This window comes from Jaculus jaculus, chromosome X (assembly GCF_020740685.1).
Source record: "Jaculus jaculus isolate mJacJac1 chromosome X, mJacJac1.mat.Y.cur, whole genome shotgun sequence".
NCBI lineage: Eukaryota > Metazoa > Chordata > Mammalia > Rodentia > Dipodidae > Jaculus > Jaculus jaculus.
Genome location: NC_059125.1, coordinates 131,881,825 through 131,908,854, shown reverse-complemented (window position 1 = coordinate 131,908,854; position 27,030 = coordinate 131,881,825). Strand labels below are relative to the sequence as shown.

Sequence of the window (27,030 nt, the reverse complement as noted above, 5' to 3'; positions counted from 1 at the left end):
TTGAGGTAGGGGTCTCATTCTAGCCCAGGCTGACCTGGAATTCACTATGTAGTCTAAGAACAGGCTTGAACTCACAGAAATCTTCCTACCTCTGCCTCTGCATGTGCCACCACACCCGGATAATTAATGTCTTTTGAACAGACAAGATTTTCATAGGCCTAAGCATTTCAGATATAAGAAAGTACAATGACACTAAAAAAAATGGTAAAATGAAATGACAAGGAAAAAGATATTAAGGGGCTGTGTTTCTAGAAAAAGGAAGGGTGGTATAGCAATATGAAATAAGTAAATATAGCCAGGTGTGGTGGTGCAAGCCTTTAAGCCCAGCACACAAGAGGCAGAGGTAGGAGGATTGCCATGAGTTTAAGGCCACCCTGAGACTACATAGTGAATTCTGGGTCAGCTGGGCTAGAGGAAGATCTTACCTTGAAAAACAACAACAACAAAAAGATGAAGAAAAAGAAATAAGTAAATATAATGAGATGGCAATGTTTCCAGCTATTACCCATGAGGAGGCATTCTCTTTAAGGAGAGAAGAGTAACATGTCAGAAACCAAACACCTATACAGATATAAACAGAACTCATATCAAAATAACAAAAATATCAAAAGGATATTTAAAAGAATTGTGTATGCTATAATGGCAAACACACTTAAAGAAATTATTCTCACCCCCCTCCCCTTTCTACCAGGTATACTGACCTGGCTGCATTTCAACAGCATCTTTTTTTTTAAAATTTTTATTAGCATTTTCCATGATTATTAAAAAAAATCCATGGTAATTCCCTCCCCCCCCACTTTCCCCTTTGAAATTCCATTCTCCATCATATTACCTCCCCATCTCAATCATTGTCCTTACATATATACAATATCAACCTATTAAGTACCCTCCTCCCTTCCTTTCTCTTCCCTTTATGTCTCCTTGTTAACTTACTGGCCTCTGCTACTAAGTATTTTCCTTCTCACGCAGAAGCCCAATCATCTGTAGCTAGTATCCACATATGAGAGAGAACATGTGGCGCTTGGCTTTCTGGGCCTGCGTTACCTCACTTAGTAACAACTGCATCTTTTGATCCACTGTAAAAGGTCATGATCTTGGATTACTGCTTTATTGCATTTACCTTAAAACTTACAGTACTCCTTGCTTTGTATGCATGTCTCAGGCTGCTGCCATCTGCTAGAAGCCTCACCTGTAAAAGGTGTCCCACACATGTCGTAATCAGCTCATTTTGCTAGTTGTCATGGCAGCCTTAAAGCTACATTTACCTTCAGTTCCCACAAGAGCAAGTCAAATACAAGTTGAACGCTGTGGTTATAAACCACAAATAACCCAAACTGCTTAAAAGATTTACATGAAAGGCAACCAGGTAGGCAAGAATGGTATCGAAACCTGGAAATGATGACCAAAGCATGACCTTTCTTCTCATGCATCCTCGAGTTTCTCCTAAATTGCTTAGCTCCTGAAACGAAGAAATTCAAACAAACGATTTGACGTCTCAGAGTGAAAGAATTATTTGTTGTGATCAACAAATAATTGATTCCTATTGAAAGTGAAGTCATTGATAATGATGTTTGAGTAAGAGAACTTGGGTAATTTTGAGATCATGAGATAAAGAGACTCTTAACTTGCTCAAAATCAGAGATTGCTGGGCCAGGAGAGATGGTTAGGAGATTAACTATTTCCTGAGCAAGTGAGGGCAGGACCTGAGACTGGAGAGGCAGGAACGGGTGGAGCCTGCATTGGGTCGGTGGGCAAGGTGAACCAGAGAAGAGCGGAGCCACCTGCAATGGGTGCTTGTCGGGGAGAAGCCTACTAATTGATGGAGGCAGTTTGAGGGGCAGAGTCTGAAAGTGTTGGAGTCTAAAATGAGCAGAGGGCGAGATTGGCAGATTGGGTGCAAAGTCGGAGATAAGCAGAGGGTGGAACTCTCAGAAGCAGAACCCGCTGTGGTGGGCGGAGTCTACAATGGGTGTGTCCTTCGGGGGCGGTGTGTGGGGTCAGAAAAGGAATGCTCAGAAATCAAGGAGACCCCTTTGGTAGTTGTGTCAGTTTCAAGGAAACTCGAAGATGAGTGATGGAAGGGACACCCAAAGTTCTCTGGCCTCCTCACTCATTGGGGCATCACATCTGCTCACATACATATATGCACACCATGATGAGCACACGCAAAAAAAAAAAAAAAAAAAAGAGATTGCTTGTGGGTTTTGAATTTGTTGTGGTTGTTTTTTTTTTCCTATTTTTTAAAAGATTTTTATTTATTTATTAGAGACAGAGAGAGGGGGAGAGAGAGCGAAAGAGTGAGAATGGGCACACCAGGGCCTTCAGCCACTGCAAACGAACTCCAGATGCATATGCCCCCACGTGCACCTGGCTTACGTGGTACCTGGAGAATCGAACCTAGGTCCTCAGTCCTCATGGGCATGTGCTTTAACTGCTAAACCATTCCTCCAGACCTCCTATTTTTTTTTTTTAATAACGAGTTTGTTCTTTTGAGACAGGGTCTTTATGTAGCCTTGCTTCTGCCTCCACCTCCGCCTTGCTGAATGTAAAAGAAGCTAGTTAAATGTTATTTTCAAACCCTCTTGATTAGAAAACATAAACTTCGGGGGTAAAATGACAGTTGAGATGAGTTTGAGACAACTAAATTAAAGAGAGAGAAAAGTATTTTGGCTAAATCTTGAAATCAACTTCTTAACTGTTATACTTCCCATACTTTTATGGGTGATTAAAGGAATTAAATATCTTGCTCGCCCTTGGGGTTATTCAAATAGTGAGGATGAAATAAATTCATATTTCTGAAGCCATTATCATACAACCTAGCATGTAGTAAGTGCTGTGTGTTTCTTACATAATTCCAGGTCTCACATCCACCCAGTCAAGTACGGATCTCCGAAAACCTTAGGGAACATAATCACTTTTCGTTTAGTGCATCTAAATGGATGATCTGCAAAAGAAACAGTTCCTGTAGACAAAGACCAATAAAATCGAGGGATTTGAGAAATGAGTGGGGAATCACAGAGGAAGGAGTCCACAAATTAAGAATGAAATAACGTGAAAATGCCATTCCATTTTCCTTGAACTATAGTTCAAACTTCTGAAAGCAGACGATTCAGTTTCCAAACCATTGGGTCTTTTCGAAACAGGGCGCCAGCGTTCCCGGACCAATCCCACAAAGGAAGGCGCGGGATCCCCTGGAAACGCTCCGCCCCTTTGAAGGAAGACAGCGGGGCGTGGCTCCCACGCATGCTCCTTGGCGGCAGGCCCAGAGGAGCGGCTGTCGCGCGCATGCGCCGGGCCCTGGGACTGTCAGCACGCGGAACTGGCCCCTTGGAGGCTCCCGCTTCTGAAGCGTGGGAGGCGAAAGAGGTTGTAGAATTGGGCTTGGGCCCCGGCGGGCTCCCCCTGGCCATTCGAACCCAAACGAGGAAGAGGACGTTTTGCAGCGGGATCGACCCCCATCTCCAACCCTCCATGCGGGAAGGGGGGGCAGGGAGTCGAAAAGCTCCGGTGCCCATCCCAGACCTGGGCGGGCTGGACCGAGACCCTGAGGATGAGGAGGTGGAGCTGCCGAGGCCGCCTGGCAGGGTTCGGTCCAACTCGCAAGTCCTCATTGCTAGCGCTGCCCCGGCAGCCGTGGCCACTGTAGCCGGCCGCGCTTGTGGTCGTCGGCGGCAAAACAGCAGCATGAGTTCCGCCGCTGCCTAGTTTCCTCCCTCGCCTCTCCTCCCTCTATCCTCGTTTTTCCACACCCCGTCCTCGATCGTTCCCATCCCTGTGCTCCTTTCCCCGACCTCTGCCCTCGTCCACTTACCCTCTCTCCTACATTTCCACCTATCCTCCTTGCATCCCTCTTCCTCTTTTGTTTTCCTATCCTTGTCTTTCCTCCACTCTTCTTTCCCCCCTCTTTCTTCACTCTGTCGCCCTCCAACACAAGCTGTCCACCCTGCCCCCCCCACCACTATCCTTCCTCACGCACATCCTCCCGAGTCTGCTCTTGGCTACTTTGCTCAGCCCCTAGCCCCGCCCACCACCCAAACCTCCGCCCAGCAGCCCCACCCCCGGCTGCCAGCCCTGGCGCTCAGTCGTGCAGTGAGTGTTGAGAGCCCCTAGCTGAGCACGAGGAGCCGAGGAGCCGAGTACTCGCAAGACTTCAACATGGCTCAGGAGAAAATGGAGCTGGATTTCGAGCCTGACACATCTCACGGGGGCACCCTGAGGCGGTCCAACAGTGCTCCCCTGATCCATGTGCTCAGGTGAGCGGGACGAAGGAGGATGGAGTGTGGGGTTCAGGGGCTTGACCCAGGGCAGGCAGTCTTGCTTCCTGAAAATGCTCAGTTCCTTCCTTTCTCATTGGGACACTCAACTGAGGGATTTGGCACTTATTTGCTCGACGGTGACTTGGGTCTCTAGATGAGTGAAAGTTTGACCTCAAACTATGGCCATGGCCAAGAAAGGGGCCCCTCCCTCCACCTGGGGGCCATGTTGCCCCACCCTAAAAGGAACTGCACAAGGCTTCTGGCTCTTGTGACAGGTTGCTGGCTCTGGCAAATTTACATGACGGAATGTCAAACTGAACCCCCTGGAATTAGGCTTGCAACTTGACACCTGTCTCTCGAAGAGCTGCTATTTCAAAGCTGAGTTGAGGAGCCCTGGCCATAACAGTGGTTTGCTTTAATAAATCACAGTTTATCAGATAACTTGTAATTAAATAGTATGTTCACATCATATTAAGTGATTTGGATTGTCGAGATGTTTTCAGATTTTAAAGCTGCTTAAAATGCATTTCAGTAAACAGAAAAAGGTTGTAGCTTAGGTCAGTAAACCATGATTGAGAAAATATTGGAAAAATTGTCCCTTTAATTTTAGCAGCAGGGTCTTGTGTTTTCATATGAATAAGACACTGGAGGGTTTATTTTAAAGTAAAATCTTGAGAAAGTGAAGTCCTTTGCACTTTTCTAAGCAGGCAATTCATCTTAGGTAATTTTTGAGACACTGTAGAAAGGGCATTAGTCCAAAACAGGATGGAAGTACAATTAGCCGAAAACACATTTTTTAGGCATAGTTAAGGCTTGATAATGCTTTGCCAGTGAACTGATTATGCCATCTGTATCTGATGGGGAAACAGGTACACAATTTCCTGTTTTAAATATCATTTTGAATGTTGGGAATATAGTTCAGCGATAGAGTTCTTGTCCAGCAGTCAAAATGTCCTGGGTTCAATCCCCCATAAAGTTTAATATAATTTTGAAACTGAGGCAAAGATAAGTGACTTTTTGATTTCATTTTTCAATAATTTTTATTTATTTATTTTCAGGCAGAGAGAGAGAGAGGCAGATAAAAAGACAGCGTGGATGGGCACACCAGGGCCTCCAGCTGCTGCAAACGAACTCTAGATGCATGTGCCACTTTGTGCACCTGGGTTTGTATGTGTGCTGGAGAATTGAACCTAGGCCACCAGGCTTTGCAAGCAAGCATCTTAACCACTAAGCCAAATCTCCAGCCCCAACTTTTTGATTTTCTGATGTTGTCCTTGGATCAGAAAGTATCAGATATTTTATGATATTTCTCTCTGTGTGTTTATATTTTAAAATCTGGTGAGCAAGCAATTGCCAGGGCCTTGAGAAATCCTATTGACCTGTGTTTAGACAATTGTAGGAAAAAAAATCACTGTTTCATGAACCTCCTATTTAAGTAATGACTTGAAAGAATGATGTTAATGTAATGAATGGATGAAGGAACAACTTGAAAGAATGAATGATGTCACAAAGGAGAGAAGAGACCAGGCCTGTCCCCAGGTTTCACAACTAGCTGTGCCATGAGTGAGTTCCTTATCCTTTCTGTGTCTGAATTGCTCATTTAAAAATAAGGGAGTTGGGCGTGGTGGCGCATGCCTTTAATCCCAGCACTCGGGAGGCAGAGGTAGGAGGATCACCGTGAGTTCGAGGCCACCCTGAGACTCCATAATGAATTCCAAGTCAGCCTGAGCTAGAGTGAAACCCTACCTCGAAAAACGAAAACAAAAATAAATAAATAAATAAATAAATAAAATAAGGGAGTTAATGATATAGGTGATTACAGTGGTCTCTTGGAGCCCCATTCAGTGAATCCTATGCTGCAGAGATGGCTCAGCAGTTAAAGGTGTTTGTTTTCAAAGCCTGACAGCCTGGGTTAATTTCCCCAGTACCCATAGTAGTGCATTTTGCATCTGGAATTCATTTGCAGCGGCTTGAGGCCCTACGGTGCCCATTCTCTCTCTCTCTCTCTCTCTCTCTCTCTCTCTCTCTCTCTCTCTCTCTCTCTCTCCTGTCTCTACTTGCAAATAAATAAATAAATAAATAATTTTTAAAGATGAATCCTGGCTGGAGAGATGGCTTAGTGGGTGAAGCATTTGCCTGCAAAGCCAAAGGATCCCAGTTTGACTCTCCAGGCCCCACGTAAGCCAGATGCACAAGGGGGTGCACACATCTGGAGTTCGTTTGCAGGCTGGAGGTCCTGGCGCACCCATTTTTTTCCTCTCTCTCTCTCTCTCTCTCTCTCAAATAAATAAATAAATTATATTTAAAAAAAAAAAGAATCCCAAGATAGGAGTGGTGGCTCATACCTTTAATCCCAGCACTCTGAAGGCAAAGGTAGGAAGATCACTATGGGCTCAAGGCCCGCCTGTAAATACAGAGTAAGTTCCAGGTCAGCCTGGGCTAGAGGGAAACCCCTACCTCAAAAAAAAAAATACAGTAGATGTCATGTCCTTGATTTTTCTTTGAGTTCAAAGAAGGGAATGAATGAATGAATGAATGCCTTGCATTTGTGGAGTTAGGAGAGATTTGAGCCTTGATGGAAGCATGGCTTTTGAGGTTTTTAGGTAGGTGTGGAAGGAGAGGATTTGCAACAGATAGTGGTAGGAGGGAGGGCATTTGAGAGGGCAACTCAGGGGGCAAAAAAGCCCAAAGTGCCTCAGGTATGTTTGTTCACTTGAACAGCAGGATTCCGAGGTAGAACAGGTGCTTAGGGCAGTCGTGTGTGTGGTGTGTCGGTGAGACCTCCCTGTTGGCACAGAATGCTCCAGCTTTTCTCAGGTGACAGCATGCACACAATTTGATAATTGTGATGGCCCTCTGAGGTAAACAGATGAGCTGCTTACATCTGATAGGAACCAGTTTGGGGGTTAGCTCTGACCTGAAGCAGCTGGAATGAACCAGTCTGGAGCTCCGCCCCACACCTCTCAGAGCTGACCCCTACCACCGAGGAGATCATATCTTGCCAATACATAATCTACAGCACACCAGTCTGGTAGATCTGCCAGGAGAACGGTGAGGCGTTTCTTTTCTGTAGGTAAGGAGGAGCCATCGAAGATTTCATTGTTAACTACAGATTTGATGCTGATATAGTTCAGTGGAAAGATATCATCCTTTAGAAGACAATGATTATTTCTTTTTTTGTTTGTTTGTTTTTTACTTTTCAGTGACCTCTCACAGGTTTTTCAACCTTATACATTTAGAACTCGGAGGAACAGTACAACAATTATGAGCCATCACAGCTTGGTAAGTATTGAAGTAAGTATCTGATTAGATTAGAGAAAATACTTCTAGCTATAGATCTTTCTGGAAATTATGTGCTATGTACAATGGTTCTTTTAAGGATTATTTTATCTGTCTTGTTTACTAGTTTTGCCATCGCCATTCAGCTTTCGGTACAAAGAGAGACAGAGAGAAAGGAGGGAGAGATCATTAAGGATATTCACTCTCTTGAGCTGTGCGTGTTGGTACACACCTTTAATCCTAGTACTTGGGAGTCAGAGGTAGGAGGATTGCCATGAGTTCAAGGCCACCCTGAGACTACATAATGAATTCCAGGTCAGCCTGGGCTAGAGTGAAACCCTGTCTCGGAAAACAAAACAAAACAAAATACAAAAAAAAGAATATTCACTTTCTTTTCTGTGGGACTTGTGTTAATAAAAATTATTCAGGCCAGGCATGATGGTGCACGCCTTTAATCCCAGCACTTGGGAGGCAGACGTAGGTTGATCGCCATGAATTTGAGGCTACCCTGAGACGACATAGTGTATAGCCTGAGCTAGAGTGAGACCCTACCTTGAAAAAACAAAACAAAAGAAAAGAAAAAACCGATATAGTCGTTGTTATCTATGTCTACTTCCACCACAGTTGTGAGGTAAATCAGCGTTAACATAACTGGTGCTAAAAACAGTGGTCTTTATTTGGCCTGGGATGTAAAAATCACTTAAACAGCTACAAAATGTTTGTTTCTGACACTCATCTGTCTGATAATGCTGGTTTGTCCAGAGCAAAGCCTCCCATAAAATAATGTGTTTGTATTCTCGGAGGAGTGGCTGATTGTATCTCTCCCTAGCCAGAGCTGTTGGGAATCACCTTATTGGGAGAAATTATGGAGAGGCTTTCATATAGCAGCACTTCACATGCCGCGCTCATTCATCCTGAAGCTTCCGGGTCTGGATGACATCTGAGATGGAAGCACACCGACCTCTAAATGGCTGAACTAGATTTCCATAGTCTGTGCACAAAGATTCATTGGTTTATTTATAGGACAGCCTCTCTGACCTCTGAATCATCTGAAATTTATGCACAATTATAATAAGCTTCCAACCCAGTGGTGTGTTAGAAGCAGCAATTCAAAAGAGGCACATTTAGGTTAAAGGTACACTAATAGTTACTAGCAAGAGAGGAGAGGGAAAAACTGAAACAGAGTGCTTGTATTTTTCCAATAATTTGTGGCTTGGCATAAAGGCTAAGAGCCTGTTGATAGTCCCCAAGAGTGTCAGTGGTATAGAAACATAAAATGTTCTTAGGATCCCTGGGACGTTAATCTTTGCTTAATGTCCAATAATACCTATACTTATATGAAATTTTATATGTTACAAAGTACTTTCACACCTTATGAAATAGACAAGAGACAAGGCAAAACTTATTTTTCCCAGTTAAAAGCATCAGCAATGTAGACTCAGATGACATAAGTGACTTGCTTCAGCTTATACAATAAGCAGTAGAGCTGGGATTAGAACAGAGGTCTTCTAGTGCCATTCCGTTTGGTATATTCTGTTTGAGAAAGGGTTGTTTTGTTTCTTTTTCTTTTTTTTTGTTTTTTTTTTTCGAGGTAGGGTCTCACTCTAGCCAAGGCTGACCTGGAATTCACTATGGAGTCTCAGGGTAGCCTCGAACTCATAGCGATCCTCCTACCTCTGCCTCCCGAGTGCTGGGATTAAAGGCGTGTGCCACCATGCCCGGCCTAAGAAAGGGGAAACAGTATATTTTAGAAAAATTTCCATCTGAACTGGCTAAAAGTAAGGGGGGGAGATTTTAGCTATCTAGATGTTTGACTCTGGGCGGGAGAGATGGCTTAGCGGTTAAGTGCTTGCCTGTGAAGCCTAAGGACCCCGGTTCGAGGCTCGATTCCCCAGGACCCACATTAGCCAGATGCACAAGGGGGCACATCTGGAGTTCATTTGCAGTGGCTGGAGGCCCTGGCGTGCCCATTCTCTCTCTCTCTCTCTCTCTCTCTCTCTGCCTCTTTCTCTGTCTGTCGCTCTCAAATAAATAAATAAATAAAATAAAATAAATTTAGATATTTGACTCATTTCCCCTACTTACCTGACAGTATTCAACCATGTAACTATATATTTTGTTGAGTATCTAAAAAGTGTTTCTACGGGCTGGAGAGATGGCTTAGTGGTTAAGCGCTTGCCTGTGAAGCCTAAGGACCCCGGTTCGAGGCTCGGTTCCCCAGGTCCCACGTTAGCCAGATGCACAAGGGGGCGCATGCGTCTGGAGTTCATTTGCAGTGGCTGGAAGCCCTGGCGCGCCCATTCTCTCTCTCTCCCTCTATCTGTCTTTCTCTCTTTGTCTGTCGCTCTCAAATAAATAAATAAATAAAATTTAAAAAAAGGTGTTTCTACATGTTATACAGCTGTGTTCCTCTTGAGAATAGTACAGGATACGTGGAGCTGGAGAGATTTCTCAGTGGCTAAGGTGCTTGCCTACAAAGCCTGAGGACCTGAGTTCAATTCCCCAGTACATACATAAAGCCAGATGCACTAGGCAGCACATACATCTGGAGTTCATTTGCAGTAGCAGGAAGCCCTTGAGCACCCATACTCTTTCTGTCTGCCTCTCACTCTCTGTCAAATTAATAAATAAATTCTTATATATTTATTTATTTTATTTATTTTTGTTTTGTTTTGTTTTTTGAGGTAGGGTCTCACTCTAGCCCAGGCTGGCCTGGAACTCACTATGTAGTCTCAGGATGGCCTCGAACTCACAGCGATCCTCCTACACCTGCCTCCCACATGCTGGGATTATATTTATTTATTTTGTTTTTTGTTTTTCCAGGAAGGGTCTCACTCTAACCGAGGCTGACCTGGAATTCACTATGGAGTCTCAGGGTGACCTCAAACTCATGGCAATCCTCCTACCTCTGCCTCCCGAGTGCTAGGATTAAAGGCGCACACCACCACGCCCAGCTATTTTTATTTTTGAGGTAAGGTCTCATTCTAGCCCAGGCTGACCTGGAATTCAACTCAGGTGGCTTCGAACTCACAGAGATACACCTACCTCTGCCTCCCAAATGCTGAGTTCAAAGGTGTGCGCTACCACGCCAGGCAAATAATTTCTTCTTTTCTTTCTTTCTTTCTTTCTTTCTTTCTTTCTTTCTTTCTTTCTTTCTTTCTTTCTTTCTTTCTTTCTTTCTTTCTTTCTTTTTGTTTGTTTTGCTTTTCAAGGTAGGGTCTCACTCTAGCCCAGGCTGACCTGGAATTCACTATGGAGTCTCAGAGTGACCTCAAACTCATGGTGATCCTCCTACTTCTGCCTCCTAAGTACTGGGATTAAAGGCGTGCGCCACCACGCCTGGCAAAGAAATTTTTTAAAAAGAGTAGTATAGGAAAGAAAGGGAAAATAAATTTGCCTCTCTACATTTCACTTAACTCTTTTATAAGGTGGGAGGATTCTTATCAGCTGTAGTCTAAGCTCACCTCTCACTGCTGCCTGACGTACACGCTTTGCTCAGGTTGCTTGAAAGTGCCTTTTTTTTCTGAAGGACCATGTTGATTCACTGCAGATGTTTATGTGCCTTTCTCAATCCCATTCTCTCTTTTCTAGCTTTCTAGTCCTTTGAAACCTAGTTTAATCCTCTTATCTCCTTTGCATAGGTTTCCACACTATCGTAGTATTAATTGCAGCATATATGTTCTATTACAGTATATTCTCTAAATCTTGGAGTCTCAGGGTGGCCTTGAACTCACAGCGATCGTCCTACCTCTGCCTCCCGAGTGCTGGGATTAAAGCCGTGCACCACCACACCCAGTTTATTCATTCTTTTTTTAAAACAAAATTTATTTATTATTTTGAAAGATAGAGGAAGAAAGAGGCAGATGAGAGAGAGAGAATAGGTGTCCCAGGGCCTCCAGCTGCTGCAAATGGACTCCAGATGCATGCATCTTCTTGCGCATCTGGCTTTAAGTGGGTACTGGGGAATCATGCTTTACAGGCAAGCACCTTAACTGCTGAGCCATCTCTCCAGCCCTGTATTTATTCCTTCCTTAATTTTTTTTTTTTTCTGAGGTAGGGTCTCACTCTAGCTCAGGCTGACTTGGAATTAGTCTCAGGGTGGCCTTAAACTCACAGTGATCTTCCTACCTCTGCCTCCCAAGTGCTGGGATTAAAGGCGTGTGCCACCATGCCAGGCTTTTAAATTTTATCCATTTTTATTTATTTATTTATTTGAGAGAGAAAGAAAGGAAGAGGCAGAGAGAGAGAAATAGAATGGGTGCTCCAAGGCCTCCAGCCACTGCAAATCAACTCCAGATGCATACGCCACCATGTGGCGTATGGCTTACATGGGTCCTGGAAAATCAAACCTGGGTCCTTCGGCTTTGCAGGCAAGCGCCTTAACTGCTAAGTCATCTCTCCAGCCCTATTTATTCTTTCTTGGGTGAGCCAGACACAAGTATATGCTATGTACATTTGCACCCCTGAAGAAGTACAAGCTTCATAATTTGCCAACTGATAATCTGTAGGGGCTGGAAGAAGGAAGACTCCATGTGGCTGAAAATGTGTTTGTGACCAAGAATAGTATTGCCTTGATTGGAAGTAGAGAAATTGAGGGACTGGGAAGATGGCTCAGTGGTTAACAGGCACTTGCATGCAAAGCTTGCTGGCCCCGTTTTAATTCCCCAGTGCTTGTAAAGCCAGATACACAAAGTGGAGAGACCCTGGTGTGCCCATTCTCTACCCAGCCCCCTCTCCCTTTCTGCTTGCAAATAAACAAATAAAAATAATTTTTTAAAAAGTAGAGAAATTGAGAAGATTGGTAGGCAGTCAGAGGAGAGGGACAATGAATTCTTTCAGGGGACTAAGATGCACTGAATCTGTGCTTTTCTCCAAAAGCGTATTCTAATTTTTTATTGTTGTTGTTTAGTCCCGCTGGCTTCCTGACTTACCACATCTCATTTTCAGCCAATGACCCTTCTCACTTCTTGGGGAAAGTAAGTAACCTATCCTGTATAAGGCCACCTTTCTTCTCCTTAAAGTGTCTTTACCTTCACATATGGCATCTCTTCCCTATGGTTAGTATATTTTCTGATGCCCCTGTCACTTTGCTCAGCTACAGTCTCCTGTCTTGTGCCTTCAATCTCATCCTCTCCAACTATTTTCCTCCCATCTTTTCCTCACCCATAGACTATGGGAAAATTGTTTTCTTTTTTTGTACAGCTGTCCTTTCTTCCTCTTCCCTTCCCCAGCCCCCTTTCAAAGCATAATCATCCATCCGTTGTCTCTGGTTCCTTGGCTCCTAATTTCATGCCAATTTGTAATCTTGCTACTTCCACCACAACTCCATTAAAAGCTGTCCTTGAAAGTGTCACTAATGCCCACTTAATTGCCAGTGTCAGGGGACTCATTTCTTATCCCACTTGAGCTCTTTGCTTTACTTAACACCATGAGCTAGCACTTCCCTGAAGCTCTTAGAGGCTTTTTTCCCCCAGCTGATAGATTGCTCTTGTTTCTGGTTCTGAACACAGCTTTTCTCTTCTCTATCCCTATTCCTGGGACACTCTGTAACTTTAAGATCGACAAGTTATATATTATGCAAATGTTGCATGTGAATTTCTTCTTCCACAGTCAATTTGTGGCCATCCTCATTTAGGCTATCCCGAGGCCGTTTGTCTTCTTTGGTTCTGACACATTTGTGCATTTTTCCACACTAGTCTGTTAGAGTGACCCTGCCTTATTTCTTTCCCTTGTAGGTTAGCCTTTTTCAGTGATCTCATTAAAAATTCAATGGTAAATATGTGTTATGTTTATAATGGAAAAAAATACTTTGCAGAAGGATTTTACTGCTAAACTTTTTTCTCATTTCAAAACCTAGGAGAGAAAAATATAAAAGAAAGGAGGGGGTAATAGATATATTTTGATGTAAAAATCCTCTTTCAGTGGATAGCTTTAAATTTTACCTGTATTAGCTTTTGTCTAAAAAGTCCATGTTTTCAGGAAGGAGGGCTCAACAGTAAAGGTGCTTGCTTGCAAAGCCTGTTGGTCTGGGTTCAGTTACCCAGCACCCACATGAAGCCAGATGCAAAAAAGCCCATATGCTGTGCTAACATTTTTTTGTTATTGTTTTTTTGTTTTTTTGAGGTAGGGTCTCACTTTAGCCCAGACTGACCTGGAATTCACTATGTAGTCTCAGGGTGGCCTTGAACTCACGGTGATCCTCCTACCTCTGCCTCCCAAGTGCTGGGATTAAAGGCGTGCGCCACCACGCCTGGCTTGTGCTAATATTAAGAGAAAAACCCAATAATTTTTGATACCCTAGGACCTCCTAAACAGAATAATTATCTTATTTGGTTTAATAATATTAAAAGTTTATTTGCTTTTCTTGGGAAAAAATGTAATTTACATTGTGGCTGTTACAGTCCTGTAAGATCTATCCATATGTATTATATTTTATATTTTGTCACCAGATTGTGATTACTTTGAAGGAACATAATTTGGCTCCCAAATCATTTCAGCTTTGTGTTAGGAAAATAAATGGCCCGGTGTGGTGCTGCACGCCTTTAATCCCAGCACCTGGGAGGCAGAGGTAGGAGGATCACTGCGAGTTTGAAACTACATAGTGAATTCAGGTCAGCCCGGGCTTGAGTGAGACCCTACCTGGAAAAACAAAAAGTAAATAAACAAATAAAAAGATGAGCCAGGCATGGTGGCGCATACCTTTCATCCCAGCAGGGAGGCAGAGGTAGGAGGATCACTATGAGTTCAAGGCCACCCTGAGACTACATACTGAATACCAGGTCAGACTGGGCTAGAGTGAGACCCTGCCTCAAAAAAAAAAAAAAAAAGAATAAATAAATAAATAAAGATGAAGGCAGAAGATGTAGCTAAGATACTGGAAGGCTTGAGTAACATGCATGAATCCTTGGGTTCAGCCTCCAGCACCACATAAACTAGGTGTGGTGATGCACAATTAAAATCTCCGCATTAAGAATGTGGAGGCAGGAATATCTGAAGTTCTACTTGGCCATTTAGTGACTTTGAGAGCAACTTGGGCTACAAAAGACCCTGTCTAAAAAAATGCTTTCTCTCTCTCTGCTTGCAAATAAATCAAATACTTTAAAAAATTAGGGCTGGAGAGATGGCTTAGCAGTTAAGGCACTTGCCTGCAAGCCAAAGGACCCACGTTAGCCAGATGCACAAGGTGGTACATGTGTCTGGCATTCGTTTGCAGTGGCTGGAGGCCCTGGCGCACCCATTCTCTCTCTCCCTCTTTCTCTCTGTCAAATAAATAAATAAAACTAATTTTTTTAAGGTTTAATTTTTTTTAAATTTTAAAAGTTTTCCAGTGGTTAAGGCACTTGCCTACAAAGCCCAACAACTCGGGTTTGGTTCCACAGTACCCACATAAAGCCAGATGAACAATGCACAAAGTGGCATGTGCATCTGGAGTTCATTTGCAGTGGCTGGAGGCCCTGATGCATACATTATCTCTTGCCTTGCAAATCATAAAATATTTCTGAAAAAAATTTAAAAAGGAAAAGATGAATTAAGGAAAGCAACAGTTATTTTATTTGAGGTAGGGTCTGCAGCCCAGACTGACCTAGAAGGCACTCTAGTTCCCTGCCAGCCTCAAACTCACAGCAATCCTCCTACCCTAGCCTTCTGATTGCTGGGATTAAAGGCGCGAGCCACCATAAAAGGCATCAACAGTTATTTCATAGGTTCACCATAGGTGCCTCATTAGCATAGTAGATAGCATGTCAGTTTCCTAAAGTTCCACCTGATCTTCCTACATTGATCACAGAGTCTTGCACGTGCTAAGTAAGTATTGTATTATTGAGCTAATTTTTTTTTTTTTTGGTTTTTCGAGTTAGGGTCTCACTCTGGCTCAGGCTGACCTGGAATTCACTATGTAGTCTCAGGGTGGCCTCGAACTCTTGGCGATCCTACCTCTGCCTCCCGATATTGAGCTAATTTTTTTAACTGTTAAGGTTTGTGGTGATAGCATTGGTGATCAAATTTTAGAGTTGATTTACAGCATGGAAGCCAACTGTTTTTATTGCAATTTTAAAGTATTTTTTGTGAATATTAATCATGGAATATTATGTTTGTCTTGTTTTTCTGCCTTTACCTATTGGTGCATCAGTAATAAAAATTAATAGCACCAGTGGTTTTTTTTTTCCCCATTTCATGTAATTGCTTTTTCAAACATTTATTTATTTAAGTATTTGAGAAAGAGAGCAAGAGAAAGAGGCAGGCAGAATAGGCACTCCAGGGTCTCCAGCCACTGTAAATGAACTGCAGACGGCCGGGCATGGTGGCGCACGCCTTTAATCCCAGCACTGGGAGGCAGAGGTAGGAGGATTGCATGAGTTCAAGGCCACCCTGAGACTTCATAGTGAATTCCAGGTAAACCTGAGCTAGTGTGAGACCCTACCTCGAAAAAATAAATTAACTCCAGACACATGTACTAACTTGCATACCTGGCTTTACTGCAAAGCCATCTCTCTAGCCCCTCATATAATTTCTCTCTCTCTCTCTCTTTGGTTTTGCAAGGTAGGATCTCACTCTAGCCCAGATTGACCTGGAATTCACTATGTATTCTCAGGGGAACCTTGAATTCTCAGCAATCCGCCTACCTCTGTCTCCCAAATGCTGAAGTTAAAGGCATGCGCCCCCATGCCTGGCTAATTTCTTATTTTTGATAAATGATTAATGGTTATTTCTAAGGCCCAGTATTTTAAAAAATATTTTAATTTTTATTTATTTATTTATTTGAGAGCGACAGACACAGAGAGAAAGACAGATAGAGGGAGAGAGAATGGGCGTGCCAAGGCCTCCAGCCACTGCATAAGTACTCCAGACGTGTGCGCCACCTTGTGCATCTGGCTAACATGGGACCTGGGGAACCGAGGCTCAAACTGGGGTCCTTAGGCTTCACAGGCAAGTGCTTAACCACTAAGCCATCTCTCCAGCCCTTAAAAAATATTTTATTTATTTGTTTACAAGCAGAGAGAGAGAAGAGAGAATGGGCATACCAGGGACTCTAGCCACTGCAAACGAACTCCCAAAGCACGTGCCACTTTGTGCATCTGGCTTCACTTGGGTACTGGCTAATCCAACATGGGGCATTAGGCTTTGCAGGCCAGTGCCTTAATCACTGAGCCATCTCTCCAGCCTCAGTCTTTTTTTTTTAATTAATTAATTTATTTATTTGAGAGCGACATACACAGAGAGAAAGACAGATAGAGGGAGAGAGAGAATGGGCGCGCCTCTGCAAACGAACTCCAGATGCGTGCGCCCCCTTGTGCATCTGGCTAACGTGGGACCTGGGGAACTGAGCCTCGAACCGGGATCCTTAGGCTTCATAGGCAAGCGCTTAACTGCTAAGCCATCTCTCCAGCCCCAGCCTCAGTTTTTTCCCCCTTAAATTTACACAGCTCTACATTCATTTGGGAGAAGTGCTAAAGTCATTGCTTGTATAGGGACAGATGGCGCTGTGAGGCTGGACACCTAGTGTGCTTCCTAAGGATTGCCTGCATTGTCTCGAGGGCAGTCATGGTTAAGGACTAGAGGAAGTAAACTGTTTTTTTTTTCCAGTTAACATTTTGATTTTGATATTGAAGATTAAGGTACTACACATAAGTCTGAGTGCAACTCTGGTTAGATGGAAACAGTGACACTGTAAAATGTGTCGAACATATTGATATAGGCATGGTTGATGGTTAAAGAGTATTAGTTGGTATCACCTGTAGTATGTCAGATGAAGTCAAGAAGCCTTTCAATTTTATTAGAACTATTTCTAATAAACTGTTCGAATAGACAGACACATGGCTGGAAATTATGTTTTAGCACATATGTTTGTCCTTTTAGGAAGAAGGCCTGGATATGATGAACAGAGAAAGTGCTCATGAAAGGTTAGTGTTTGGCAAGAGCAGGGCCTAGCCTAATATGTCTTGTTTATAAACACTGATGGCTTTTCATTTTGTTGTTTTAGGGAAGCGCAAACATCCATACAGATGAGCCAATCATGGGATGAGAGCTTGAGCCTGGTAAAACGTCCCCATGCTTGTTTTACACTTTCTAGAAAAATCTTTTTTTAAATATTTTTTTGGTTTGGGTTTTTTAAATTTTTATTTATTTATTTTATGTATTTGAGAGAAAGGCAGCTAGAGATAGAACAAATGGGCACACCAGGATTTCAGCCACTGCACACAAACTCCAGAAGCATGTGCCACCTTGTGCATCTGGCTTACATGGGTCCTGGAGAATCAAACCAGGCAAGTGTCTTAACCACTAAGCCATCCTTCCAGCCCCGCTTTCTAGAAAATCTTTATATTGTTCACTGATTGGATTTTTCATACATTTGTGCCCTTTCCAATTCCAGAGTATTCTTATTTTGATCTCTGCCTTTATAGCAAAATATTTGAATCTGTACATTTTTACTCTTGAAATGTAGTTAGGGTCTGTTGGCAGATGCTTTCCTAGAATGCATGAGGCCCTGTGTTCAGTTGCCAACATTGCATAAATTAGGTATGGTGGTAGAATCCAGAGAATCAGAAATTCAGTCGTCCTTGGCTATACAGAGGTCAAGACCAGGTGGGGCCAGAGACCAGATCTCAACAAACTGTGAGTGTGTTATGAGAGCTATGGTATGCTGAATGGCAATAAGGAGATAATACTTTATGTTTACAGAGTGATAGTGATTTTGACAAGCCACAGAAATTATATTCTCCAAAGAGAATTGACTTTACTCCAGTTTCTCCGGCACCTTCACCAACCAGAGGACTTGGAAAGGTAGGATTATTAGCCAGATATTAATTGCCTTTTACATATCAACCTGTATTATACTAAAACATATGTATACAAATCATTTCCTCCTTTTGTTGAGGTAGGGTCTCACTCTAGCCCAGCCTAATATGGAATTCACTATATAGTCTCAGGCTGGCTTTGAACTCACAGCAGTCCTCCTACCTCTGCTTCGTAAGTACTGGATTAAAGGTGTGTGTCACCATGCCCAGCTAAATATTTTAAATATTTAATTAATTTATTTATTTAAGAGAGAGAGAGAAAGTGGGTGTGCCAGGGCCTCCAGCCAAATGAACTCCAGACACATGCGCCATGTTGAGCATCCGGCTTACATGGGTACTGGGGAATTAAATCTGAGTCCTTAGGCTTCACAGGCAAGGGCCTTAACTACTAAGTCATCTCTCTAGCCAATTCCCTCTTAAATTATACAGTGATGAGGAAACAATGAAAAAATATATATCATGTCCTGCCTATATGCCACATCTCAACAGCAGCTTCTGAAACTGTATGCATTTCATGACCACTCCTTGCATTTTTCATTCTTTCAAAACCAATACCAGGTGTGCAGGGCACAGCTATATATATGTATATATATATATATATAATATATATATATAATAATATATATATATATATATATTATTTTTCGAGGTAGGGTCTCACTCTAGCCCTAGCCCAGGCTTACCTGGAATTCACTATGTAGTCTCAGGGTGGCCTCAAACTCACAGTAATCCTCCTACCTCTGCCTCCTGAGTGCTGGGATTAAAGACACATGCCACCATGCCAGGCTTACAGCCATATTCTTAATTTTGGGACTAAATAAGCCATGACCATGAAGAGCAGTTTCCTTCTTTAGTCAGCTCTTTCCAAAAGAGTTTGCATTTCTATCATAGTCTTTCCCTAGGCATCTTCTGAATTGTTTTATTGTAAAGCAATTGGGCCATCTTCCTCAAGATTGCTAATGTGTTTCAGAATAGCAGATTCAGTAACCTAAAACCAGTCTTAGTGCCTATAATTTTAACTTGCTTGAGGATTTCCAACTTAAATCTTAAATCTCTCAGTCCTGTACCTTTAGCCAGCCATATCAATCCATTACAAATGGCTGAGGTGAACTTCCAGACCAGGCACAGTATGGAAGGAAAGGATTTATTGAAGTTTGCAGATGCAGGGGAAGTTCCATAGTGGCAGAAGAAGAATCTGGCCCTGCTTCCACAGGTCCAAGCAGAGAGGAAAGAAAGTGCCACCACACAGCACACTTCAGGAACTCCAGGTGGAACTAGGTACTTTGCATATCTTTAGATTGGAATTCCAAAACCACCACCACACCTTAGGGCTGGACCCTAAGATCCATCCAGTGACACCTCCTCCAACCAGGTAGCTTCAGATATAAACTACAAACTAATAAAACACTAAATACGTTGGGAGCCATCCATTCAAACTACCACCCTCCCTGATTATTTCCTCTCCCGATCATTGCCTCCTTTCTACTTTCTTTTGTTTTTGTTTTGTTTTTTTCAAGGTAGAGTCTCACTCTAGTCCAGGCTGACCTGGAATTCACTACATAATCTCAGGGTGACCTTAAACTCATGGTGATCGATCCTCCTACCTCTGCCTCCCCAGTGATGGGATTAAAGGCATGAACCACCACGCTCGGCTTTAACCTCCTTGTTTCCTTTTGCCCTTTCTCCTCACTTCTTGTTCCTCTCTGGTCTCTTTACTCACATAGCATAGACATACTCTCACATCCCCTTATTTATATACATATAAACAAACATTAAAAGTTAGGTTCAGGCTGGAGAGATGGCTTAGCAGTTAAGCACTTGCCTGTGAAGCCTAAGGACCCCGGTTCGAGGCTCGATTCCCCAGGTCCCACGTTAGCCAGATGCACAAGGGGGCGCACGCGTCTGGAGTTCGTTTGCAGAGGCTGGAAGCCCTGGCATGTCCATTCTCTCTCTCTCCCTCTATCTTTCTTTCTGTGTCTATCGCTCTCAAATAAATAAATTAAAAAAAATTTAACAAGTTAGGTTCTACATATGAGAGAAAACATGTGAGTTTTATGTTTCTGGGTCTCAGTATAATATTTTGTACTTCCATCCATTTTTCTGAAAGTTTCACAATTTAATGTTTGTATTTTTTGGTTTTATTGTTATTTATTTTATTAGAGACAGAAAGAGGGGAAGAGGGGGGAGAGAAAGAGAATGGATGCACCAGGGCCTGTAGCCACTGCAAATGAACTCCAGATACATGCACCACCATGTGCATCCTGATTATGTGAGATCTGGAGAATTGAACCTGGGTCTTTGGGCTTTGCAGGCAAGTGCCTTACCTGCTAAGCCATCTCTCCTGCCCAATTTAATTTTTCTTTTTAGCTGAATAATAATGCATTATGTCTACACAGACCTCATTTTTATTGTCCAGTCATCAGCTGATGGCCACCTCAGTTGATTTTATTTCTTAGATGTTGTGAACAGAACAGCAATGAACATGATGGATGTGTCAGCAACTCTGCTGTATGGTATAGAGTCTTTGGGCATCTATGCCCAGGTATATCTGGTTCCTATGCTAGGTTGATTTTTAGATAGCTTAGCAAGTCTCAGGATGCTATTTCTATCATTTTCTAAAGAAGGTTTTGAAAACCAGAGCTGTATAACTATTTTAACAGTGAATGTGCTTTTTCTAGCAATGCTTTTCACCATCTTTGCAAATGTTTGTGAGCAGCAGTGGATTGCCTCCAAGTCCTGTTGTAAATCCCAGACGGTTTTCAAGGTCAGTGACTTTGACTTGTAAATGTAGCTATAGTACCACTCATAATGTTTCTTTTACAAATTTCCTGAAGATTTTATTACTCAAATTTTCAGATATACAGAAAAGTTATAAGAACATCACAGTGAAAAACTATGCTAATCACCTATTTTCTGTCATTAACATTTTTTCAACTTCTGTATTTTGAGACTTGGTGCTTATTTATTTATTTACTTACTTATTACTTATGGTACTGGGTGTTGACCTCAGAGCCTTGTGAATACTAGACAAGTACTCTACACTGGGGTACATCTCCAGCCCTTACTGCTGGTATATTTTCAGAGGATACACACACATGCACATACATGCATGTATAACAACATACTCATTTTAAGGATAAAAGATTATTAATCAGTCAAAATCCAAATGCACTTTTAGTAAGGCATAATTTTCTTTAAACTGCTGTATTTTATCTTTTTGTTAAAAAAAACCTTTTTAATTTTTTTTTTTTTTATTTTTTGAGGTAGGGTCTCGCTCTAGCCCAGTCTAACCTGGAATTCACTATGTAATCTCAGAGTGACCTCAAACTCACAGCGATCCTACTACCTCTGCCTTCCTAAGTGCTGGGATTAAAGGTGTGTGCCACCACACCCAGCTAGAAAAGCTATTTTCATGGTGTGTCGATGTATGTGTGGATGTGTATGATATCTGTGTGCATGCATCTCGGTTCTCCTGGCTCCTCCCATACGTATAGGCTTCACATGGGAGCTGGGGAATTGAACTCAGGCTGGCAAGCTTGCAAGCAAGCACCTTAAATCACTGGGATGCTTTACTAGCCGTATTTTCTCTAATAGAATGATTTATTTTGCTTGTGTGTGTGTGTGTATGTGTAAAGTGGTGTATGTGTGATATATGCACGTGTATGTGCCCTTTTGGCACCCTATAATATGCTCCCCTGCAGTGGAGGTTGCTTACCTGTGGTAGCCAGAGTGGAACATTAGGCCTGCCTGGTCTTTTTTTTCTTTCCTTTTTTATTTGAGCCAGAGTGTCCCTTTTTACCGTTTCCGTGGATTTTCAGGACTCTAGTCCCTACAGGACTGGGCTGGGGGTATAGGAACACATGGCCAGGCCAAGCTGTATTATATGGGATCTGAATATTTAAACTTCAACAGTTTCAGGCTCCCTTAGGCCCTCATGTCTGTGCAAAAAGCACACTTAACCTCTGAGCCATTTCTCTAGCCCTGATCTTTTTTTAACTTTTTATTGACAGCCTCTTGATATATAGACAATATGCCATGATGCTGATTTTTTTTAACAGTTTAAAATGTCATGTTATTTTAGAGTCCCATAAGTAGGGTCAAATCATGTATTAGTAAGACACAGCACTTTCTATTTCTGCTGACATGACTATCCTTGTTATTTGTTTTTATTTGTTGGACTGTAATGCTCTTTATCTTTCATCATGGAAGTACTTCACATCATCCTGTTTGTTTATTTATCAAAGCAGGAGGAGTCAGAGCCCAGTCAAGTGCATTAGGCCCAGCGTTCTTGGCCCCCTTAAAAGAAAAGGTATGTAGCAGTATAATGACTATGGTTGGGAGTATTCTGTTACATAATTGAACCCTGCAAAGGAAGTTCTTACAGTTGCCCTAAAAAGGTAAGGAGGTGAGGGCTGGAGGGATGGTTTAGCAGTTAAGGCATTGGCCTGAAAAGCCAAAGGACCGAGGTTCGATTCCCCAGGACCCATGCTAGCCAGATGCACAAGGGGGTACATGCATCTGGAGTTCGTTTGCAGTGGCTGAAGGCCCTGGCACACCCATTCTCTCTCTCTCTCTCTCTTTCCCCATCAAATAACTAACCAAAATAAATAATTAATAAAATATTTTAAAAAGGTAAGGAGGTGAAATGATAGATGTTTTTGTACATATATCAAATCACTACATTGTACATGTTAAATGTACTTAAAAAATTGCGAGCGAGTGTGTTTCTCTGAGTGCATGTGCCATGGTGCACGTGTGGAGGTCAGAGGACAAATTTGGGGTGTGCTCCACTGCCTTTGAGACAGGGTCTCTCTCTTTTTTTTTCCATTGTGGGGTCTCGCTCTAGCCCAGGCTGACCTGGAATGTACTATGTAGTCTCAGGGTGGCCTTGAACTCACAGTGATCCTCCTACCTCTGCCTTCCAAGTGCTGGGATTAAAGGCATGCGCCACCACACCTGGCTTGAGACAGGGTCTCTTGAACATCAGACTAGCTGACCTGCAAGTTTCACATTCTCCTGACTCTACCTCCCATTGCGGTAGGTGCTTTGGGATCACAGATGCATGTGTCCCTCTTTACGTTGGTTCTGAGGAATTGAACCTAGGCCAGCAGGTTTTGTAAGCCAGAGCCTTTAACCACTGAGTAAATCTCTGTATAGCCCCTACACACTTTTTTATTTTTCGTTTGTTTGTTCGAGGTAGGGTTTCACTCTAGCTCAGGCTGATCTGGAATTCACTGTGCAGTCTCAGGGTGGCCTTGAAGTAACAGTAATCCTCCTACCTCTGCCTCCCGAATGCTGGGATTAAAGGTGTGTGCCACCATCTCTGGCATACTTTTTATTTATTAGTTATACCTCAGTAAAGCTGGAGTAAAAGGATGTATCACACTTCTGGTATTAAATCTCACCAAGCTTGAATTAGAAATTAGAATTATTCTCTGAAATGATTATATAATTGTAATTGTGTAATTATATTACATATTTATTCTCCTTTCTTTCTAAAGAAATCTAAAATATCTCCAAAATATGTTCTACTGATTGTAAGGGCTATAAATTAGCTATTTTATGTGATCTGTTACTTTATAATTCATATCTGAATCATATTTATATTCATATTATCTATATATATATATATATATTCCAAAAATAATTTCCTTTTAGTGGTCTGAATACAAAAGTGAATCATAATTGATAAGTTGCAGAAATATATAATGGCATAGTAAATATATGTGTAAACATACTATTTGCTTAAATGTAAGGTGATATTCACTCCCACATTACCAAATTCTGCCTCAACAAGGCAAGAGTTGCCATATGTTTAGGTATATAGAGCTTTTTTTTTAATGGGAAACCAGCTCACATTTAATTGTGATGTTTTAAAATTGTACAAGTTTTTGACATCAGACCTCCCACCTTCTATTTAGTCTTTTAAAATGACAGGGAAACATCATCAATCACAGGTTAATGGGTTTAATAAGTTTACCCCCCTTCAGTTCCTATTTGCAGTACCCAATATTCCTTTGAAATACCAATCAGACCCAGCAGTGGCCAACAGTAAATTGTCATCTTCCAGAATAGAGTTTTTGATATAACTGGGTGCTCTATTAATTGCCTTATTTTGAACCACAAAGCATAAAATGCTCTCTATCAGTGTTAGTTTTAGATGCTTATAGAAGGCACCTGATGGCATCTTTTCTTTTTTAATTGTAAGATAAACTCCTTTATTTTTGTTTTGATTTATTTAAGAGAGAGAGTGGGCACACCAGGACCTCTAGCCTCTGCAAATGAATTTCAGATACATCTGCAACCTTATACATCTGGTGGGTACTGGGGAATCAAAGTTGGGTTCCTCGGTCTTTGCAGGCAAGCACCTTAACCACTGACCCATCTTTCCATCCTGGCAACTGTTGGTTGTTTTTTGTTGTTGTTGTTGTTCTGGGGATGAAACCCAGCTAGGCAAACAGTCGACCACTGAGCTAGTTCCCTGGCCTGCATCTGGCTTTTGAATATGGCAAAAGAATTTCACACTGGGCTGGGGGGATGGCTCGGTAGGTAAGAATGCTGAAGAGGGCCTGATTTGTCCTGGTTTTGATTCCCCAGCACCCATATAAATAGCTAAGTGTGTTTACTCATACCTATAGCCCCTGCTTTGTGGAGAACAGTGATGGGCGAATTGCTGGGGCACCCTGATCAGCCAGTCTGACTGAAAATGGCACCCTGGGGTTCAATGAAAGACTCCATCTCAGTATGTGCACACACAGGGTATGTGCATCTGTACACATGCATATACCACACACACTATAACATGCATATTACACACAACAAATGAAATTGAATACTACCTTAATCATTATTCCTGGCCTTATGACTGTATAATTGAAAGTATCAGACTGATGTCATCTTATTATTTATTATTAGGTTATTTTCTAAGACAGGGTCTTAAATGTAGTCCATGCTGGCTCTGAACTCACTGATCTTGAACTCTTGAGCTTCCTGCCTTCACCTCCCCAGCTGCTGGAATGACAGATGTGTGCCACAATGCCTGGCTAATTTTTAATGTCTTTGATGAATATACCAAATAATGGGTTTCCTTATGCATTGTTTTATTGTGTTTTTTTTTTTTTGAGGCAGGGTCTCACTCTAGCCCAAGATTACCTAGAACTCACTCTGTAGCTCCAGGTTGGCCTCAAACTCATGGCAATTCTCTTGCCTCAGACTTCCAAGAGCTGGGACTAAAGGCATGAGCCACTATGCCCAAGACCTTATGGCATTTTTAAAATTTTTTTTTATATTTTTTATTATTTGAGACAGACAGAAAGAGGCCAAGAGGGAGAGAGAAAGAGAGAGAGAAAAAATGGCACACCAGGTCCTCTAGCCACTATAAATGAACTCCAAATGTATGTGCCACCTTGTGCATCTGGCTTGTGTGTGTACTGGGGAACCAAGCCTCGAACCGGGGTCCTTAGGCTTCACAGGCAAGCGCTTAACCACTAAGCCATCTCTCCAGCCCTCTAATGGCATTCTTTTTTTTTTTTAAAGGCATGGTGGCACACACCTTTTTTTAAAAATTTTTTATTTATTTATTTGAGAGCGACAGACACAGAGAGAAAGACAGATAGAGGGAGAGAGAGAGAATGGGCGCGCCAGGGCTTCCAGCCTCTGCAAACGAACTCCAGACGCGTGCGCCCCCTTGTGCATCTGGCTAACGTGGGACCTGGGGAACCGAGCCTCGAACTGGAGTTCTTAGGCTTCATAGGCAAGCGCTTAACCGCTAAGCCATCTCTCCAGCCCTCTAATGGCATTCTTATACATACTTTATGTTGATTCTCCTCCACTACTCTCCTCCCCTGTCTCCCTCCTACTGGTCCCTTCCTCCCCCTGTTTTCATGTTACAGATACGGAATTATCTTCTTTTTTCTCTGTCCTTAGAACCTCTTTTTCCCCCTCATGGTCTCCTTTCTAGTTTAATGACCTATGGCCACATACACACACACAGTTTATAAAATTTAAAATCTACCCATTCTCTCTCTGTGTCCTCTTTCAAAATAAATTAAAATTAAATTAAATACTTTTAAAAGAGGATGAAGATATGGCTCAGTGAGTACGGTGTTTGCCTGCAAAGCCTAACAACCTGGGTTCAGTTCCCTAGTAACTGTATAAAGCCAGATGCACCAAGTGGCACACACATTTGCAGTGGCTACAGGCCCTGGTGTACTCTTTCTGCCTCTCTCTCCTCTTGCAAAAAGAAAAATTAAAATATATAGTTAGGGCTGAAGAGATGGTTTAGTGACTAAGGCACTTGCCTGAAAAGCCTCAGAACCAAGGTTTGATTCCCCAGTACCCATGTAAGCCAGATGCACCAAGTGGCACATGCATCTGGAGTTCATTTTCAGTGGCTGGAGGCCATGGTGCACCCATTCTCTCTGTGTGTCTGTCTCTTTCTGTCTATCTCTGTTTCCAAATAAATAATTTAAAATACTTTTAAAAACAGTGTAGTGGCACATGCCTTTAATCACAGCATTCACGAGGCAGAGATAGGAGGATTGCTGTGAATTCAAGGCCACATGAGACTACATAGTGAATTCCAGGTCAGCCTGGGCTAGAGCAAGACCCTACCATGAAAAACCAAAAAAATAAATAAATAAATAAATAAAATCAGGCTGGAGAGATGACTAAGTGGTTAAGGTGCTTGCCTGTGAAGCCTA

At 42.3% G+C, this 27,030-nt stretch overlaps 1 protein-coding gene and 1 pseudogene across 8 annotated transcripts in view; one reads left to right on the top strand and one right to left on the bottom strand.

Annotated features, from left to right (window-relative positions):
- Window positions 1–3,287, bottom strand: part of LOC101604731 — a 57,857-nt pseudogene extending 54,570 nt beyond the window's left edge.
- Window positions 3,288–3,303: 16 nt separating this feature from the next.
- The window catches only part of Pabir2 (PABIR family member 2), a 40,029-nt gene continuing 16,302 nt past the window's right edge, over window positions 3,304–27,030 (top strand). For 2 of the 8 annotated variants that reach the window (XM_004653988.2, XM_045140758.1), the window contains exons 1-7: window positions 3,304–4,253; window positions 7,460–7,538; window positions 17,391–17,434; window positions 17,515–17,569; window positions 18,213–18,314; window positions 21,007–21,092; window positions 22,576–22,637. In XM_004653988.2, coding sequence (XP_004654045.1) covers window positions 4,156–4,253; window positions 7,460–7,538; window positions 17,391–17,434; window positions 17,515–17,569; window positions 18,213–18,314; window positions 21,007–21,092; window positions 22,576–22,637 — 526 coding nt within the window. In that variant the 5' untranslated portion in view covers window positions 3,304–4,155. Of the gene's footprint in view, window positions 4,254–7,459; window positions 7,551–17,390; window positions 17,435–17,514; window positions 17,570–18,212; window positions 18,315–21,006; window positions 21,093–22,572; window positions 22,638–27,030 lie in introns of all 8 variants that reach the window. The other 6 variants (XM_045140761.1, XM_045140757.1, XM_045140760.1 and 3 more) reach the window with 3 other exon arrangements.